The 21,736-nt window shown below is 41.1% G+C and overlaps 1 protein-coding gene across 3 annotated transcripts in view; it reads left to right on the forward strand.

Moving 5' to 3' along the window:
• The window catches only part of ergic2 (ERGIC and golgi 2), a 72,253-nt gene extending 54,673 nt beyond the window's left edge, over window positions 1-17,580 (forward strand). For all 3 annotated transcript variants that reach the window (XM_078568125.1, XM_078568126.1, XM_078568127.1), the window contains 3 exons: window positions 4,301-4,463; window positions 7,291-7,370; window positions 17,424-17,580. In XM_078568125.1, the coding sequence (XP_078424251.1) occupies window positions 4,301-4,463; window positions 7,291-7,370; window positions 17,424-17,489 (309 nt within the window). In that variant the 3' untranslated portion in view covers window positions 17,490-17,580. The remainder of the gene's footprint in view (window positions 1-4,300; window positions 4,464-7,290; window positions 7,371-17,423) is intronic.
• The last annotated feature ends 4,156 nt before the right edge of the window (window positions 17,581-21,736 follow it).

The raw sequence follows: 21,736 nt of genomic DNA on the forward strand, positions 1-21,736 counted from the left end.
GGGTGAAGGATGTAATTGAGCAGCTGTAAGATATTCTTATGGGGGAGGGTGAACAGCCAGAGGTCATGGTCTATGGCGGTACCAACAGCGTGGGTAGAAAGAGGACTGAGGCCCTGAAAGCAGATTTGAGAGAGCTAGGAAAGTAATTAAAAAGCAGGACTTCAAAGGCAGTAATCTCAGAAATTCCCAGTGTCACGTGCCAGTAAGAACAAATAGGAAGATATGGCAAATGGCTGGAGAGATGGTGTAGGAGGGAGGGCTTTAGATTTCTGAGGCATTGGGACCATTTCTGTAGCAGGTGGGACCTGTACAAGGAGGACGGACTACACCTTAGCAGGACCAGGACCAATATCCTTACAGGGAGATTTGCTAGTGCTGCTGGGGAGGATTTAAACTAGCTTGAGGAATGGGGACCTGAGAGGGAATTCAGATGAGAGAAGCAAAGCTGGTAATGGTAGGAAGAACAGTAGTAAGTGAAATTGGAAGGCAGTGGAAGCAAAGGCCAGCATCAACTAGGGTCAAAATACAGGCAAATGTTAAAAAGGCAAAAATTAAAGGCACTCCATCTAAATTCACGCAACAAGGTAGATGAACTGATGGCACAAATGGAAGTTAATAGTTATGATCTAATTGCCATGATGGAGACATGACTGCAGGGTGACCAAAGCTGGGAACTGAATATTCAAGGATATTCGACATTTAGGAAGGATAGGCAAAAAGGAAAAGGAGATGGCAAAGTGCTGTTAGTGAAGGATGAGATCAGTACATTAATGAGAGATAATCTTAGATCGGAAGTTCAAGATGTAGAATCAGTTTGTAAGATGTAAGAAACAGCAAGGGGCAGCAATCATTGGGAGTTGTTTATAGGTCACCAAACAGTAGCGGTAATGTAGGGCGTGGCATAAATTAGGAAATTAGAGGTGCACGTAACGAGGACAACACAGTGACGAATAGGGACTTCAATCTGCATTCAGACTGGGTAAACCTAACTAGCACTAATGATGTGGAGGACAAATTCCTGGAATATATACGAGATGGAGCTGTATGTTGAGGAACCAACTAGAGAATGGGCAATTTTAGATCTAGTATTGTGTAATGAGAAAGGGCTAATAAATAATCTCATTGTAAAGGAGCCTTTAGATGACAATGGCTAGCATTTAAAGAACTAATACATGGTTTACAACAAGCATATATTCCTTTGAGACACAAAAACCCAACAGGAAAAGTGATCCAACTGTAGCTAACAAGAGAAGTTAAAGGTTGCATTAGATCAAAGGAAGAGGCTTCTAAAGTTGCCAAAAATGTAGTAAGTCTGAGGATTGGGAGCATTTTAGTATTCACCAAAGGAGGACCAAGAAACTGATAAAAGGAAAATCGAATATGAAAGTAAACTAGCAAGAAACAAAAACAGACTATAAAAGTTTCTATAGGTTTGTAAAAAGAAAATGAATAACAAAGACAAAAAATGGGCCCATTACAGGCAGAGACAGGAGAATTTATGATGGGGGATAAGGAAATGGCAGAGAAGCTAAATAATTACTTAGTGTCTGTCTTCATGGGGGAGGATACAAAAAAAAGCCTCCCAGAAACACTAGAGAACCAAGGGACTAGAGAGAATGAGGAACTGGAAGAATTTCGTATTCATAAAGTAGTACTGGTGAAATTAATGGGACTGAAAGTTGGTAAATCCCCTGGACCTGATGATCTACATCCCAGAGTGTTGAAGGAGGTGGCTATAGGGACAGTGGATGAATTGGTGGTCATCTTCCAAAATGCTATAGCTTCTGGAACTGTTCCTGCAGATTGGAAGGTAACAAATGTAGCTTCAATATTTAAGAAAGGAGGGAGGAACGAAACATGGAACTACAGACCTGTTAGACTTATCAGTAGTAGGGAAATTGTTAGAATCTATTATAAAGGATGTGATAACTGGACACTTAGAAAATAATGGTAGAACTGGGCAGACTCAGCGTAGATTTATGAAATTGAAATCATGTCTGACAAACCTGTTGGAGTTTTGAGGATGTAACCATCAGAATAGATAAGGGGGAATCAGTGGATGTGGTGTATTTGGATTTTCATAAGGCTTTCAATATGGTTCCATAAAGAGGTTAATAAACAAAATTAGAGAACATGGGATTGGGGGTAATATACTTGCATGGATTGAGGATTGATTAACCCTAGTCAAGGATTTTGAATAAATACTCACATAGGAAATAGGAGCATGAGTAGTCCATTCGGCCCCATTGAGCCTGCTCTACCATTCAAATACATAGAATAGAAATAAATGGTTCATTCTCAGGTTGGCAGACTATGACTAGTAGGGTACCTCAAGGATCAATGCTTGGGTCCCAGTTATTCGCAATCAATATCAATAATTTGGATGTGGAGACCAAATTTAATATTTCCAAGTTTGCTGATGACACAAAACTAGGTGGGATTGAGAGTTGTGAAGAGGATGCAAAGGGGCTTTTTAAAATTCTTTCATGGGATGTGGGCGTTGCTGGCTAGGCCAGCATTTATTGCCCATCCCTAATTGCCTTTGAGAAGGATGCTGCCTTGAATCGCTGCAGTCTATTTAGTGTAGGTACACCCACAGTGCTGAGAGGGAGGGAGTTCCAGGGTTTTGACCAAGTGACATTGAAGAAATGGCGATATAGTATGAAGTCAGGATGGTGTGTGGCTTGGAGGAGAACTTGCAGGTGTTGGTGCTCCCATGCATCTGCTGCCCTTGTCCTTCTAGAAGATAGGGGTTGTGGCTTTGGAAGGTGCTGTCGAAGGAGTTTTGGTGAGTTGCTGCAGTGCATCTTGTAGATAGTACACACTGCTGCCACTGTGCTTCGGAGGGAGTGGATGTTGAAGATGGTGGATGGGGTACCAATCAAGTGAGCTGCTTTGTCCTGGATGGTGTCGAGCTTCTTGAGTGTTGTTGGAGCTGCACTCATCCAGGCAAGTGGAAGTATTCCATCACGTTCCTGACTTACGCCTTGTAGATGAGGATTTAGACAGGCTAAGTGAGTGAGCAAGAACATGGCAGATGGAATATAATGTGGAACAATGTAAATTTATCCACTTTGGTAGGAAAACCAGAAATGCAGTGTGTTCCTTAAATGGTGAGAGATTGGGAAGCATTGATATCCAAAGGGACCTGGGTGTCCTTGTTCATGAGTTACTGGAAGCTAACATGCAGGTGAGCAAGCAGTTAGGAAGGCAAGTGATATGTTGACCTTTATTGCAAGAGGATTTGAGTACAGTACAGGGGTAAAGATGTCTTGCTGCAATTGTAGAGCCTTGGTGAGATTGCACCTGGAGTATTATGTACAGTTTTGTTGTCTTACTGAAGGAAGTATGTACTTGCCATAGAGTAAGTGCAACGAAGGTTCATCAGACTGATTCCTGTGACGGCGGGATTGTCCTATGAGGAAAGACTGGGAGACTGGGCCTATATTCTCTAGTTTGGAGGAATGAGAGGTGATCTCATTGAAACTTTCAAAATTCTTCAGGGCTTGACGGGTGGATACAGGAAGGATCTTTCCCTTGGCTGGGGAACTTGGGGTCACAGTCTCAGAATAAGGGGTAGGCCATGTAGGACTGAGACGACGAATTTTTTCACTGAGGGCGGTGAATATTTGAAACTCTCTACCCCAGAGGTCTGTAGAAGCTCAGTCATTGAGTTCGAGACAGAGATCGATAGATTACTAGATATTAAAGCCATCATGGAATATGGGGATAGTGCAGGAAAATGGCGTTGAAGTAGAAGATCAGCCATGATGTAGTTGACTGGTGGAGCAGGCTCGATTGGGCCGAATGGTCTTCTCCTGCTCCTACTTCCTATGTGAGTATTTATGCAAGAACTTTTGCCTGTGACCGTTGCTGGTATGGACAATATGATAGTTGAGACCAATCCTGCCTGATTACTAGATAGTGATCAGGAATTGGAGTTCTGGTTGATTTTCCTCTTTACCCCAGGAAAGCTGTAGTCATTGTTGTGCCCTAACATGATCCCTGGTTAAGACCAATAAATTCAGCATTTACCAGTGACTTGAGCCTGGGAGCTTCTAATCTCTATGATTAAGTTGGTGACTACGTGACTACTTGCTTCCTCCACAAGCTCAGTCATAATTTTGTAAGGAAGCTGAAAATGACCTGATTCAAATCTAAACTAAGCGGAGGGTTTTCATACATTTTGTGGCTCACAATCTGATTTAAAAACCACTACAGAGAGATAACTTAAATATGATTTTGTATATCGCTACATTGTATCAAGATTGTTCGTTCAGTGAGCCTTTTTCTTTTCTAGGAACGTGTGATAAACCATGCAGCAGGCAGCCACGGCGTTTCGGGTATTTTCATAAAATATGACATCAGTTCCTTGATGGTTACAGTGACTGAGCAGCACATGCCTTTAGGGCAATTCTTAGTGAGATTGTGTGGAATTGTTGGAGGAATATTCTCAACAACAGGCAAGTACCATAGCTTCCTTTGTATCAACAACAAGAATATTGACTACAATTGGAGTCTACTGCTTTAATGTTCCCAATTTACAGAAAAATGGTTTTGTCTGAAATTTTCAAGGCTGTAGGCATAATAGACACCTGGAGCCTTAAAGTCAGCACATTTTAGTTAATACAACCTGAAAGTTTAGTAAAACATAACCTTCGACAATAGCAGGCTCCACGAGCATCTCCACCCCCAGCAATCAAGTGCAAAAGATGAGGCTGAAGTGTTTGCAATCAACTTCAGTCAGAAGTGGTGAGTGGATGAGTGCTCCTGAGATGCCACCTTCACAGATGCCAGTCTTCAGCCAATCCGATTCACTCCATATGACATCAAGAAATGGCTAAGTGCACTGGACACAACAATGGCCACAGGGTTCTGGTTGCAGTGCTAAAAAACTGTGCTCCAGAACTAGCTATTCCCTTAGCTAAGTTGTTCCAGTAGAGCTACAACACCGGTATCAACCCAACAATGTGAGACATTGCACAGGTAAGTTTTATCCACAACAACAGGACAAATCCAATCCAACCAATTACTCTCCCGTTAGCTTGCACCCAATCATCAGCAAAACAATGAAAGAAGTGCTACATACTCACCAATAATCTGCTCACCGATGTGAAGTTTGGATTCTGTCAGAATCATTCAGTTGCAGACCTCATTACAGCCTTGGTCCAAACATTAACCTTAGTTAGGTTTCAGAGATTGACTTGACTGTGACTGCCCTTGAAATCAAGGCAACACTGGACTTTGTGTGTGGCAGCAAAGAACACTAATAAAACTGAAGTCAATGGGAATTAAGGTGAAAGCTCTCCACTGGCTGGAGCCATACCTGCCACAAAACCAGACCAGAGTGATCATTTAAAGCCAATCATCTCAACCACAGGACATTGCTGCAGGAGTTCCTTAGGAATGTGCCCTGGGCACAACTATCTTCAACTACTTCATCAGTATCCTTCCCTCCATCAGGAGGTCAGAAGTGGGGATGTTTGCTGAAACTTATTCAGTGCTCAGTTCCTTTTGCAATTCCTCAGATATTGAAGCAGTCCATGTCTGCATGCAGCAGGAATTGGTATTGGTCAATCACTGCATTGCCAACCATCAACAGAAACTGAACTGAACCACCCACATAAGTTCTGTGGCTACCAGAACAGCTCAGAGACTGAATGTTTTATGGTAAATGGCTCCCCTCTTGACTTCCCAAAGCCTCCCTGTCACTTGTAAGGCAGAAGTCAGGAATGTGATGGAATTCTCTCTATTGCTTAGATGGGTGCACCTGCAACAAATCTCAAGAAATTCAACACCATCCAAGCCAAAACAGTTTGTTTGAGCAGCAGTCCATCATGCCTTCCACCAGCAGAGTACTGTGACTGCAATGTGTGCCATCTACAAGATGCACTGCAGCAACTCGCCCAGGCGGCTTCTGAAACACACCTGTGACCACCACCTAGAAGGACGAAGGCAACAAGTGCTTAGAACAGCACAACCTCCAAGTTTTCCTCTAAGTCGCACACCATCCTACCTTGGGCATCTATTGCCATTCCTTTGTTCTTGATGTGTTAAAATCCTCGAACTCCCTACTTAACATTATTGGAGTACCTTCACTACACGGATTAGAGCAGTTCAGGAAGAAGGCTCAGCACTACCGCCTCAAGGACAATGAGCAATAAATGGGCAATAAACGTCAGCTTTTCTAGCGAGCTCCACGTCCAGAGACATCAGCTCATTTTTGCTTGATGATTGCGCTGGTTGTCAAAAATGAAAGATTCATCTGCACTCACTGCACCCAACACCCCCACCCCGCCACCCAACACTTATTTAAAACATTTTTAAAACTATTTAAGAAAATCAAGATTTTCTCGAAAAACACATCACCATACTAACGAAAAAGTTATATTTTCAGACTGAGATAACCAATTGCTCCTGGTCGTGAATGATGATTGAAGTTGCAATATTGAATCCAGTTTGGGTATTGCAACTCAGGAAACTCTTTGATTCTACTAAAATGGACACATTTGGTAATTGTGTGGAATTTGCATTAGTTTATGTCAAAATACAGTGTGCATGAACTGAGGTGAAACTTCTCAATGAACCTGATGTCAAAATGGCAGAAATTCTAGCTAGTATTCCTTTGTGTGCAGATAAAACCATCACATATGTCTTGTTAACTTTAATACCCTTAATAGGTGTCAGCTATGTAAAATCTATTAGCAAAATGTTGTCAAAAATTACTTTTTAATCTTTGGGTCCTGAAAATATTGGCAGTATTTTGTGTTTGACTATAGAGTTGTTAAACTATTTTCTTTTGGGTGAAATGCCAATCTTATAATCTTCGTCGCTTTGTGACGAATTACATTATATTTTCTGCTGCTGACTTTTTAGTGTATTCTTTCGGAGAACTTAGAACTCCACTGCTACCCAGTTATTACCTTTTAGATCATATTGATTGCATTAACAATATGTGTTAACATATGTGTTACCCTCCCTTCCTGATTGCACCAACATGTATGAACTGAATGTGCCATGTGAGCAATCCATTTGTTCTTGAAGCTCAAACCTGGCATGTATTGTTGATTTGTTAATTATTTTTTATATAGGGCAGACAGTTGACCCTGGGATTCAAAGTTCAAAAATGCTTTTTTTCTTTGGAAAATAATTGTATATTACTTTTCAAATTTAAGGTCATAAACTGAAAATAAAGGACATTGTATAGTATTTTGCTTGACATGCTAACTCAGCATTATCGCATTAGTGTAGTAACATGGAGCTTACATGCTTGATCTATTCTTTCTTTAGGCATGCTACATGGACTTGTGGGTTTTTTAGTTGATGTCATCTGTTGTCGCTTCAAACTTGGAGCTTATAAACCTAAATCTGTAAGTTGACTTTATTTGTCTTGTGTATTTTCATCACCAAATAAAACTAGTGGCCCATTTTTAAACTTTATGCCCAGAGTGTGCTAGTAACAAATTACTCACCGCCAAATCGGAGATTCTTGGTTTAAGTCCCAGGAATACCTGTACTTAAGTTGGCTGTTCTTAGTGTGATCTTCATTCTGCACCACCAGGAATGAGTCCTTTGCTTTGAAAAAGACTGGAGCCCTTTCATGAGTTGTAAAAACAATTTATTTTTAAGGCAATGATGTCACCAGGGTTTGATTTCATAAACTTTTTTTTATTATTCAGGATATCCTATGAAAAACTTTCTAACCATTTGGAAGCGTGCAATTCTAAATCATAGGGATTATAATAAAAGACTAGTCACAAGAATCGCAAAGCAGACACAAAGTGACCCTTTCTGCATAAAAGGTTTCGCCACCGTGCATATTTTCAATTGTGTATATTCTCAGAATATGTGATGCAAGGAATGTCCTTTGACTCAGCATTCTTACAGTATTCAGTATTGAAAATATGTAGCTAATTATTTTTCAGCCTTTCAGGGTGCAGTCTTTTTCCTGCTCTTTCAAATATTCAAAGTAAAATTAATTTTTTTTTTGTTATGAACATAGGGATAGGAGTAGGCCATTTAGCTCCTTAAGCCTGTCCAGCATTCAATGAGATCATGCTCCTAATTCCATATACCTGCCTTTTCCCCATATCCCTTAATAGTTTTGAGTAACAAAAATGATCAATCTTGGTTCTAAAATTAACAATTAATCCAGCTTCATTTGCCATTTTCAGAAAAGAGTTCCAAACTTCTACCACCCTTTCTGTGTAGAAGTGATTCCTAATTTCACCCTGAAAGGTCTGTCTCTAATTTTTGGACTGTGACCTCCGTGTCTGAGACTCCCAGAAATATTTTCTCACTATCTATCCTATCCGTTCTTCTTAATACCTTGCAAACTTCACTCAAATCACCCCTTAACGTTAAGTTTCTGGGAATACAGCCCTAGTTTGTGTAAACTCTCCTTGTAATTTAAACGTTTTGAAGCCCAGGTAAATCCCACACTCTGCTCCCTCCAAGGCCAATATATCCTTCCTAAGATGTGGTGCCCAGACTGCTTGCAGTACTCTAGGTACGGCTCATCAAGGGCTTTGTATAGCTGAAGCATGACTTCTACTGCCTTGTCTTCTAGCTCTTTAGATATATTTTGCCATTCTATCAGCACTCCAAAATGTGGAGATTGCGCTTTCTCCCACCAAGGGGAGGAAAGGGTGGGAGAGCTTTGAAGCCACATTCGTTACTACCCCCTAGCAGCCTATACAAGGAACAGCAGGCTGCATATTGATCCTCTTCATTTGCAGGTATTCTGTGAAGTGGAGGAAAGAATGCAGTTTTGTACACTGCTGAAAAAGCAAATGTTTTAAAGAATCCATAGCAAAAAGCTGTAATTAGCAGAGTTAGTTCACCTAGCTTGCACTACTATGTGCAGTGAATCCTATAAGGCTGATCCACTGCTGTTTGAATGCTTGCGGATCAACCAAAAATACTGCTTAAAAATTCAAGATAGAGAAAAGCAGGCATCAATGATTGGACTCCATATTTACAATTGAAAGCCACAAAGGACACTTTTTACTCAAAAGCGTAATAACCAGATCTAAATTATTTTCATAGGTTGGTAAATTTGAATAAAATGAGCCCTGCAGTCCCATATTATAGGTAGTAATTTAAGAAACTGAGTAGGATGCAGATTTTGTATTTTATGGTGGTGGCCTACTGTATAAGCTGCAAGTTGCACTAAAGTGGTTTAACAAAATACTGCTTGTTGAGTTGTTGAAATTTGAAAAGTAAGTAATCTGAGTGTAATTTTCGTTAAAAACATCATAAGAAATGTTAAGAAAATTTCAGGTCTTTAGGTTGAAATTTATATTGGGAGCATACTTATGATAGACACACACTTGAGCAAATTTAACATACTAAAAATCCAGCCCAAGATAAGTGTATAACTTGGTTATAAAGTGGTTACCCCAGTGAATTTATAGAGACATTGTAGGAAGAGCAGATTTGGTAAATAATTACAAGCTAACATCATCATCATCTTTTTAATTTTTTATGAATTATTTTAGGTTTCTGTGAATTGTTTTTAGGTTTGTATTAGTACTAGGAAATTAAACACTTTCCCATTTCAGGTACTTGGTATATCAAACACTCCTAGATCATGTGCAGCACAATTAAATGTACAGTAAAGCTCACTCTATCCTGCCCAGTCTGTGATCAGCACTGCATTTGCACAACTTGATGGATTCAGTTACCTACACCAAACCATCCTGTGGTCCTCCTTTGTGATTATCAAATCAATCCCAATGTGCAAAATTAAGAACACTTTATGATGTGTGTCCACATATTCAAGGAAATGGGCTGTGGAGAAGTGGGACCCTTGCAACCAACAGATATTTGACTTCCATCGTTTCAACTTAGGCTGGATTTGAATTTATATTTCAGAATTGAAAGGCCAATCAATGACACCACACATTGCCTTGTAACTAATTTTTTCCTTACATCATTTATTTTTGTGTTGATCAAAATAAAGTATGCTGTGATGGGCAGTGGAGCGCCTTTCTATAGTTTGCACCTGGTGTTAGTACCAAATGCAATGTCAGGTGTAGCAGAGTTGGGTACATTCTGTTAAACTAGCCCAGATTCCTGGTCCGGTGTTATCCTGACTGGGAGTAGTAAGAACCATGAGAGCAAAAGCCTCACCATAATTTTCAAGATCAGAATCATTTTAATACTTAGGGTCAACCCCAAGTGTTTAGAACAGCACTATTCAGGAGCTGGTCAGTGGAGGAATGGGAAATAGTGTTGCTGCATGATTTAATGACAGTTTGCGAGATACCATCATCATCAGTTTTGGAGAGCCAAACAATGTTGTCAAATAAGTAGCCTCATAGGGCCGCTTGCAGGGCATACAGTCTACCACTTGTTGAATGCAGTGTTAACATTTTGTGCCGTACAAGTGCCAGGCAATAACCATCTCCCACAAGGGCCTAATCATGTCTCCTGACACTTAGTAGCATTAGCATTGTTGAATCCCTCATCAACAACATCCTGGGGGTCACCATTGATCAGAAGCTTAACTGGACAAGTCACATAAATACTGTGGCTACAAGAGCAGGTCAGAGACTGGGAATTCTGTGGTAAGTGGCTAACCTCTTGATTCTCCAAAGCCTTTCCATCATCTGCAAGGCACAAGTCAGAGTGTGATAAAATACTCCCCACTTGCTTGGATGAGTTCACTTCGAACTTCCAACAAACTTCTCGAAGTTTGAAATCATCCAGGTCAAAGTAGCTGCTTGATTGGCACATCATCCTCCACCTTAAGCATTCACTTTCTCCACCTCCGATGCACAATGGAAGCAACTGGCTGAGTTTTCTTCAACAGCACCTTCTAAACATGCAACTTGTAGTATCTTTAAACATGGGCAGAAGGCGAATATGGCAACACCATGTCTCGCAAGTTCCCTCCATGTTACACACCATCCTGACTTGGAAATACATCACTGTTCCTTTATCGTTGTTGGGTCAAAATCCCAGACTTCCCTCCCTAACAGCATTGTTGGGCTTATCTTCACCACACAGGCTGCAGATGCATCTGTGACGGGTAGATTGGTGAGGCTAAGGTCAAGTAGGTTTTCCCCCTTGTGCTAGTTCTTTCATCGTTTGCCACAGGCTCAGTCTTTCAGCTTTGTCCTTCAGGGCTTGGCAAGTAGTGGTGCTACCGAGCCACTTGGTGATGGCGATTGAAGTTCTTAATGAAGTTCTTTGCCCTTCCTACCCTCGGTGCTTCTTTCAAAATGATGTTCAACAGGGAGCATTGATTATTCATCAGCTGAGGAAGAGTGGTAGGTGGTAAACAGCAGGAGATTTTTTTGCCCACATTTGACCTGTTAACTCTATGACCTGCTGTTAACGGCAACTCAAGTGGAGCAGTGTATCAATGTTATGAGCAACATGTTGCAAGCCACATTGGATTGTGTGGCAACTCCAGAGGCATCGGCAGTGGAAGATCTTATGATAGTGACCACTAGAGCTATCTGACTGTCTCCTTCATATGCTCAGATTCCTGTCATGGTGGCCGTAGATTTGAGAGAGCTGCCTCTTATGCCACCTGCAGGCTTTGCAGCTGGTTACAGATAACAGAGACCAGGCTTTCTGGCTCACTGGTAAAGTTAGGTCTGCTTTCCTGATGTTCAGTGCTAATGCTGAGTCAGTGTCCAATATTAGTGGTTTGATAGGAATAAATCTTGATGATGGTGTTATGTGTTAAGGTAGCAGCATATGCATTCCATCCAACACTTGAATGATATGGTTCTGCTGGTTGAAAATGAGCTGTAAATTGAGAGAATAGAATCCTTTATTATTAAATGTAGGTGGTGTAATTGAGAAAGGGGAACACATTTATAAATCTTATACCTTTGGGAATCCTGCCACACTAAAAAATGCAGTGACCTGTTATTGTGGTGCTGATTGTTCTTTGGGAAAGTAATTAAATTGTTTGCTCCAGCAAACATTGGCATCCATAACAAATACAATGCATCTGTGCACAGCTGATAGCTTTATGCTATTAATGTCTGAATGCCAATCTGGAGTGATTCCTTATTTAAAAAGGTAATTGACAGTGAAGAACCTGTGATGGAGCTAGCTTAGCTTGCCTTTTTTTTAAAGAAACACTAAAAAATGAGTCAAAAATAAGGTTTCATCAAATCCTGTAATTATAGCCACTAGGTTTTTTAAATTCACTCCTCCTCTACAGCACCTGGTAATCCAGGATGTTTGTCTTATACTGGCAAAAAACTAAGGAAGATAAAGCAGAAGTGACAAAAAATGGGCCATTTGATGTCATTTTCACCTCATTTCCATGTACCCACCTGATCTAAAAGTGGATAGGTACTTCCCACAGCCACTGAGTGAAGGTGGGAAATGAGGCAGGTACTAATTTTGGCCAAGTTCTAATGGAACAGAACTCCACGTTTTACGATCCAAGCTGCCCAATTTACAATGGCAGAACAGCTAAGTTTTATTTGGAAAATCTAGGGTAATACGCTTCAATTCTAGCTTCAGAAGAATAATTTCTAATTATATCTGTCCTGGGAATTTTCTGATTAAGCTGCCAACCAGTGCTGAATCTTGGTATTTTTATGCTCTGGACTTATTAACTGAGAGCTGCATTAAGGTTGTTCTGAATCGTCATAACTGCTAAAGAGAGGAAACTCCCATCACATCAATTTGGCACAGGCAAAGCAAAGACCGAACAAAGCACCACCACAGTGTTTCATGATAACATCAAAGGAATTATGAAACCAGTATCAAATGTATTCAAGGGAATATAAAGGATGTACTCTAACTGACTGAACCAGTGGATAGAATATGAATTATATCAAATTGCTTTAAAACTGGAGTAGCCTTATGATAGGGCTATGATTCAAAGATTTATAGATGCAGCAATTGAAGAAAGGGATGGCGAATACCAAGTCACTAAAAGAAAAAGGGTGCTTTCCAAGCCAAAAACTGCTATTATAAAGCACATTATAAATGAGGCCAGAAAGTTGAGGATTTGCTTGCTCAAAACAAATGGATGCTAAACTATATGAGTAGATCCATTGAGTGTAATAGTAAAAGTGATGCTGACAACCTAAGAAAGCATTGAGCATTGGAAAAATACTGGAGCATTGTTTTGATTGCAATACTTTAAGCGATTTGGGTTTTAGAAAGGATTCTAGGGTCAACAGAAATGACTCTACTCTCTTAAATCTGAGTTATTGAAGTGGCCAAAAAATGCTTTCATTGGAAAGCAAACACCTAGGCTGAAAATGAGACAAAGAATGATAGAGATGTGGGGTCAAAAATTTGTGGTCTTCTGGCTGCAGCTCCAACAAGGATCACGCATTGGATTGGATCGAGTTACAGGGCGCGATTTTCCTAGCCCACTGGCAGCAGGCGTGATTGGTGGCGTACGCAGAAAATGTAGCGTGACCTGCTTCACGAGGGGGGGGCAAGTGCTGGCCAGCCTCTGAAGCAATGGTTGTCGGTGGGGAGGGGGGGGGGGGCGTCAAGTGCTGCCCTGGCGCTGCATCCCGCACGCTGGCAATCGAGGTGGGGGACAGGGTGAGCAAGGGAAGTGGCCCCACATTAGGGATACCTGTATAAACTAACCATCCCTCTGCAACTGAGACAGATCAGGCGCAGCTCAGTGATATGATTTGGGGCCGGGCTCCTAGCCTGCTCACTCATGTAAGCAATGTGTAGGCACTAAAGGGCCACCAAGTGCCCCATACCTCATCCCTCCCGGCACAGACTTCGAGTCTACCACTAGACTGTTGGACTGCACACATTGTGCAATCTCCTCGCAACGCTGGCCATGTAGCAGTCACTGCTGGAGGTGCTCACAGCTGCTTTCAATCTCAGCATCCCGGCGCTCAATTTCTACGCTCCTTTCAGGGCTCCACAGATGACCTCTGCGGGATTTCACAATCTGCCACCCACAAATGAATCCATGAGGTCATGGATGTGCAACTACTTTTACCTAACTTTCCTAACCCTGCCGCTAGGTCTTGGTGCTCCCTGGGCATCCACAGCAGAAGTGGAGGCAGCCTGCTGACTGTGATGCCCTTTGTGATGACTTTGGTGGGCATCCTCTGGAGGGCTGAGACCTGGTGGGCCCCGGCCTGCTTTTGAGGGACCTGCAGTGAGGCAGTGGCACCCTCCTCGCCCTGTGAAGCTGGAACTACAGAGGTCATAGGAAGAGGGGATTCGGATGGGCCGGTCACTCCCAGAGTCACCTGGGTGGATGGCTCTGACGTGTGCACCTGTCAATCCACCTCCCTATGGGCGCCCTAGGGCCCCAGGCTGACTCTGAGAGTGGAAGGGGCAGTTAGCGTGAAATTGAGCTGCCCAGCACCCCTCTCACATACATATTATTGGAGGCCAACTATGGCATCAATGATGGAGTTAAGCCCGCTCTGCAGTGCAGGAGTGACGTCATGGACCAAGGTCTCCATGGTAGCCGCCACTCTGCCAGTGTTGACCTCGGTACGTTGCAATGCCGGCGCTATCACCTCAGCCTGAAGGGACGACTCCATCATATTTTGCAATCTGAGATGTGCAGCGGGCATCCCTTCCTGTTGTTCCCTAGCTTGCCTTTGCAGCTCCAGCAACTGTGACATGACCGAATCCAGAAACTCGTCATCTGACTCGCACTCAGCAATGGTCTGGTCTCCAGCAGCCCACCGAGTGCCGGGGATCTGGGAAGTCCCTGCTTCTGCCTGCTATGGAACAGAAAGTGCAATGTGCTCACCAGATTGTGATCCCGAGGCTACTCTAAAGCTAGGTCCCACCAAGGTGTGTGTGTCTGCGCTGGTGGAGGGTGTGGGTGGGAGCTGTGACTGGACTTCAGGAGGGTGCCTTCAGATTCCTCTTCAGAGGTTTTTTCAGGGCTTGATTGGAGGACCTGGCTCATGGACTCTGTTGGCTGTTTGGCAGATGTGCCTGTGAAAGGAAGGGGAGATAATTAGTGCATGGCAGTGGCCTGTGAAAGAGGACATGTCACTCACGGCATTGTTGTCTGGTGGATGTTGCACTGCTGGATCCTCACTTGGTAGAGCAGCACCAACCTCATCGTCAGCACGGGACCGGTCCTGGTCATCGCCAGCCAGCTGGATGGCTCTGTTTTCGAATTCTGTCAGAACTTTGATCTCCGGCATTCCTCCACCTGTCTGCAACCTTACCCTTCTGTTGTGAGCCAGTTTGTCCTGCATGGATAGAGGTGGGGAGAGTGTATCAGGATGCCTGCCTGGCCAGATGATAAGTATGCCTGGCCTGTGCGGGTGGTGAGTGGTCCCATGGATGGGATGAGGACAATGCAGGTGTGTGTGAAAGAGTGAATGGTGATGTCCCTTGCACTGGCAGTGTGTGAGGGCCCTGTGGATGTATGATGGGTTTGAGAGTGGGAGAGTTGGGAGTGATGAAAAGAGTGACTTACCCTGGCAGAACGGAGGTGATCGTTCATCCTTTTGCAGCACTGAGTAGCTGTTCTCCTCTGCAGGGCATTTGCACTGACCACTGCTGCCACCGCCTTCCAAACCGGGTTGGTGACCTTGCTGCCCTTCCTGCGGCCAGAGTGGGGGTAGAGCACATCTCATTGGGCCTCCACAGCATCTAGCAGTTGCTCAAAGGACCCGTTGTTGAAGAGGGGGGGGCTGCAGTCTTTTTTCCTTTGCTGGCCATGTCTCCTGAGCAGCGGTGAGCTGGTGGTGATGAGTGCTTTGCTGGTGGCTGCCTTTTAAAGATGGTGGCCAGCATGATGCAACAGCGGGGTGATGGCGAGCGGGCGAATGAGAGCACGCTTGCCATGGAAACTGCGCGTTTCCCTGGAATAAATAAATAATTAGGCTGGCTCAGGAAGTTACAACGTGAAAACCCACCATTTTTGCCGGTAGTTAGGACTCCATTTTACCTGCCCACTACCACACTTAGTGCAATTCTGGGAAAATTCTGCCCACAATGTCTTTGTAGCTTCCAAGGTCACTAATACACATGACCTGTGACTCTTAACATAACTCCTTAGTCATTATACCATTGATAATTCACCTATCCTAGGATGTTGACAGAGGAGGGATCCAAACAGAAAATAAAGACTGGTATACCATTACCCAGAGGTTAAGTTGAAGTAGCTTTTTTTATCTTTAAGATCCATATTTTAAGGAAACTATTGATTCCCTTCCCACACTTCTACACATAAGTGCCAAGTATCCACTTAGCAACTATCCACAGTAAAATGATTGAAATCAATAGTCTACTTTGTTGGGAATCGTTTAACCACACCCCATTACTCCATAGGAGCAAAAGTAGGCCATTCAGCTCCTCGTGCATGTTCTACCATTCAATCAGGTCATGGCTCACCTGTATCTTAACTCCATTTACCCATCTTGGTTCCACATTCCTTAATACCCTTACCTAACAAAAATCGATCAAAGTTGAAATTTTCATTGGTACAGCATGTTGGAATGGGTCTAAATGTGGATTTTGAGCATAATATTGGTTAGGAATATGACACTCAGCAAAACAAAAGGAACGATATAGATTTATAAAAAGCAATGATAATTAGAATGAGGCATATTAACGTAACTTGAATGGAAAATAGTTTTTATCCCCTCCCCTGTTCCCCTGAAAAAAAGAATTATAGCCTTTGCATTCTTAAATTTGCGCTTTTCATTTATTTGCTATTCTGTTATTGCATGTTCAAACAGCAAAGGTGCTAATCTGAAAGAAAGGCAGTTTCCATTGTTTCCCTCCTTGATGTCTCTTAAAAGAAGCTTAAAAGAAAACATATATATAGTAAATGGTGTGGTAATTTAGGAATTACAAAATTTTCAGCTACAGGACTAAACTCCATTGAAGACTAACATCACAGCTTTGTCTTTGTCTTTCTTCTACTTAGAGGTTTAATAATTTAAAATTTTATAATGTTTAAACAGTTGAGTGGAAATGCTGTTACAATTGGTTCCATTTTATTTAATGCAGCATATCGCAACTACTTGCAGCTAAAATTAAAGGTCTAAAACAGATGATCCATTATCCATATACACATTATGCTATAGTTAAACAGATTTCTTATCGCATTGATCTGTCATGTGGTAAATTCCGTTAAATTCATTTGTCTTGTATTTGAGCTGTACAAAATGATCCATTTGTTTCATGTTGATTTGCATGCACAAATATAAAGTTTGAAGAAAAGCCCTGCCAAGTAGTGCTATCTGTAAAATTAATATCATTTATTTAAGGAGTAAGGCTTATTAATGCAGAGTTAACTTCACTGCCCATATGGGGGAGAAACAGCTCTGGGCCCAATTTTAAAACACAGTTAACAACTTTCCTGTCAACCTAATTTTGTATATTTGTATAATCATATTTAACTTTCCTGTTTTTAAATGAAAAAAAAAATTCTTTGTGGTCAAAAGTTTTTTTTCTCACTGTTTTTTTTTGTTTTTCAGGTCCCAGTACTTGATGGCCACATGAATAATCACTCCCTCCCGATTTCAGATGACTTTGATCATTAACATCAAGCAGAGATGATAAAGGAATAAAAGCTATCTGTTGGATTTTCCCTCAATTTTAAATGTGTGCAATAAAACATTTTTGGGTTGCACAGCCTTTGTTTAAATAAATCGTTAGTTACATTCTAGTCTCTTTACAAATTTAATACCAGTCTAGACATTACATGTCATACCATTATTGCCATATGATGGACTGGTTCTGAAATAATTCAGTGTCTTCACTTAAAATAAAAAGGGAAAGCAATCAGTATTTTGTGGTCATACGTCAGCAAATGAGATGACTGGAAGTCTGACTCCTGATTTATTTACACAATACAATTCAATTTGTAATGTTACAAATCCACTAAGGATTTGTTTTTACATTTTTTTTATGTGAACTGCTGAAATGTGTACACAGGCAGGTTTGTATCAGATTCTTTGTTGCAAGCATAGTAGGAATAAATTACAACAGGGAGTTGTACTGCGCAGGATAATCCTGTTACTGAATCATCTGTTAAGAATAAAATATAGAAGACACCCTAAAGTCTGTCTGCTTAAAGGCAATAATGTTAATAGCAAGAATAACCATGATATTAAGAGTTCATCATGCTCCCAATCTCCCTTCCTGTAAAATATTTTTCTCTTTTATTGGCAAAAAAATGTCTGTAAATTGGTCTCTGAATCACAGAAATTGAAAATTACAGGTGCATTGGTCTATCACTGACCCATTCTCTGGTTATCGCTGCTAAAAGCATCTTGTTCTCTTCATTAAGTTGAATTAGAACAGCTGCCTCTCAATTATAGAATTTTTTTTCTAAATGTTTCTATTGTTCTTTATTAAAAAATAGAGTAGGTTGGTGATCTAACAATGCATGAAAGTTCTGTCAGGGTTCTAGACCTTTATGTATGTGAACCTTGGAAGTAGTCATGATTCAGATGCATACGCATTTGCATTCACACCAATATAGCATCCCTTCAGTCAGAGTTAGGAAGCAGCGTATTTGATACATAAACTGAACAAAATATGTTAGTAAATTGAGCATAGCATGCTGTGCCTTCAGGAGTGTGTGAAATCTGAGAGACTGGATAACGAGGTAGATCCATTGTATTCTGCATAATGGATTATCCCTCTGATTTTATAATCATCATTGTTTTTTAATTGAAATCGCAGATCAACCTGTCACTGGACTTTGATAGTCAGTTTAACACCACTTGCCCTCTTGACAAAAAAACTGGCTGGTAACACTGTCATAAATGATTATATATTTTAAACTCCATGTTCATCATGGAAATAGTCATTCTTTTCACTGTGCACCTAAAAAGACAAACCTGCTCAACTATGCAGTTTATGATTATACATGCTTTTAATTCTAGTTTCTGCTACCGGAGATCGATTAAATTGTTACAAGTTTTGCACAGAGATAAAGTGACTGTACTGCAGGTTTTAGTGATATCTCATTATTAATACAACTGCAAGATTAATTTTGGTGGAGGTTTAAAAAATGTTTTTCATTTTAGTATTAAATGATTTGTTGTGGGAGAAGTCTAAAGATAACGAGGAGTTGTACATTTTCATTCAGCAATGTTCATTGTATGTCTTTTCTAAAGTCTGCATAGATTTTGTACATGTGTAATCCCATTCCAGGTTAGTACAGCGGAACCTTCAACAATCTACTATAAATCAAGAAATAGTTGTTAAATTCATACAGGATATGTTGGCTTGTGGATTTTGTCATTCTTAAATCCTGCAAGTTAACAACATAGAGCAGGAGTATCTATAGAATTTCTGTTGAGCTGTGCTTTATATAACAAATTTTAAAGCCCTTTTATTCTGCTCTTCATGCAGTGTAGGTTGAACTGATCACTCTTGATGCAAACACACCCTGATTTGGTGCTATTTTTCCTGTTTGAGATAAATGTTGTTCAACAACAGTTTGTTTTTGATGCTATTTCAGCACTGAGTCAAATGTGTCTTGATTATATCTGTTTTACAAGAAAGTATCCACAACCTTCGGTTGCACAAGATATTTTTTGTGCTGGTATTTCTAATTAAGTTTTTTTTTTACTTCTGTTAATAGCATACAATAATATAACTTTTGAGAAAAATTCTGCTCTTAATTTGTGCATGAAGTTGAGAGTCAGAGAAGAGCTGCATAGTTTTAATATATACCATAAGACACAAAACAAGGCAGTAATTTTAATAATGTTGTATTTTAGTATGCTGAAATTAACAGAATACTTTAATTCTAGCCTTGATATCTAAGTGATGTTGGGATGGCAAAACAATTACTGGATCAATTTTTAACCCTACCATTGCTGACTTTGTGATGTTAACTTACAGGGTTTAATAGGTGCATGAGGTTCTTACTTAAACAGGTGGCATTTCAAAATTTATGCAAATTCTAGAATTGCTGTTCCTGTCAGATCAATGGGATACAGAAGGTGAAGTGAGAATGTCTACTCTTGACCCTAAGGCACTAGTCGTGTATGACTCTAAGAAGTCCCAGTAGAACTGAAGTCCTTGATGATCAGGGGAAAATCTCTCACTGGCAAATGTCATGCTTGGCACAGTGGAAAATGGTTTTAGTTTTTGGGGGCTAATCATCTCAGCCCAAGGCATTGCTGTAGGGATTCCCTAGGACAGTGTCCTATGTTCAACTATCTTCCATTGCTTTATCAAAGACTTTTCCTCCAACTTAGAAGTGGAACTATTCTCTGATGACTGCAGAGCACTCAGGGGTATTTGCAACTCCTCAGATAATGAAAGAACCTATACCCACATGCAGCAAAGCCTGAACAACATTCAGGCTCGAGCTGACAAGTGGCCAGTGGCATTCATGTAATGCAAATATTGGAAATGACTGTAACAAGAGAGCCTAATACATTACCATCAACTTACCTTCTACCCATCCACATTCTGAGGTATGATTAACCAGAAACTCTACATGAATGTACCCACCATATAAATGCTAAGGCTACTAGACCAGCTCAGAGGCTGAATAATCTGCAGTGAGTGGCTCACCACCTAATTCCCAAAGGTTTTCTGCCAATTAAAAGGCACAAGCTTGGAATACTTTTCACTTGCCCAAATGCATATGTGAATAACATTTAAGAAGCTTTACACAATCCAGGACAAAGGAGTCTGCTTAATGGCACCTCATCTGCTAAACATCCAAGATGTGTATACAATGGCTGCAGATGTACTATTTACACGATGCACTGTAACAACTTGCCACTTCCCGAACTCATGGCTACCACTTGGAAGGACAAGGCAGCAAGTAGATGGAAACACCATCACCTCTAATTTCTTTGCCAAACCCACACAATCCTAACTTGGACACATACTGCCATTCCTTCACTGTCACTTGCTTAAAATCCTGAATCTCCCTGCCTCATTACTATAGGAACACCTTCACCATTCAGACTGCAGCAGTTCAAGAAGATGGTCCACCATCATCTTTTATAGAGCAACTAGGAATGGCAATAATAAATGACAGCTTTACCAGTGACACGCATACTCCAAGAATAAATGTAGGGCCCCAATAAAATTTTAACTGGTGTTGGAGGGTGCATCCTCCCTTGACCTAGACTTTCCCCTTGCATCCCTGCCACTAACTTGGAAGGTGGCACAAGTATACACAATCTTTGCTGTCACTCACCTGGAGCTATTTTCATACCTGTTCTGTTGGGAAGTGGAACAATGGCACTTAAATGAGGCTCAACGGTTAAAATCTGTGGGGCACCCTGTTTCTTCAACTGGGTGGGAAATCCTGCTCACTGGGGTGGTTTCCAGAAATATGCTTAAAGTTAAAATCTACTTCCTAGGTTATTCTGTGCGTAAGATAGAGACTTTACTTGATTTTCCTTTTCCATCTGGTTGGGTGACCAGATGACGGGCACACTCTTCAGTTTTAACCAATGGTTTTCTCAAAATAGCTGTACGATATGTGTAGGCTTGTACCTCATGAAGACTTGTAGGCATAATCCCACATCATACAACTCTGTGGAATCCAACCTTTCATCACCACAGTGCTACCTCATTTTATAGCATGTTAATTATTTAGTACTAACTTTATTGGTTGTTAACGTTATTAGCTTGAACTGCAATTTATAGTTTAATTTTTTGTAGTCAGTAGTTTGTAACCTCTGTCAATGAGATGAAATAGATTGCACACATTTTATACTATATCCCTGCTGACCACATACATTGCAAAAGATTATGATTTTGGGTGGAAGAATCTCTTCGATGATGGAAGTGGTGTTTTACTGAA

Source organism: Cetorhinus maximus, chromosome 22, assembly GCF_964194155.1.
Source record: "Cetorhinus maximus chromosome 22, sCetMax3.hap1.1, whole genome shotgun sequence".
Lineage (NCBI taxonomy): Eukaryota > Metazoa > Chordata > Chondrichthyes > Lamniformes > Cetorhinidae > Cetorhinus > Cetorhinus maximus.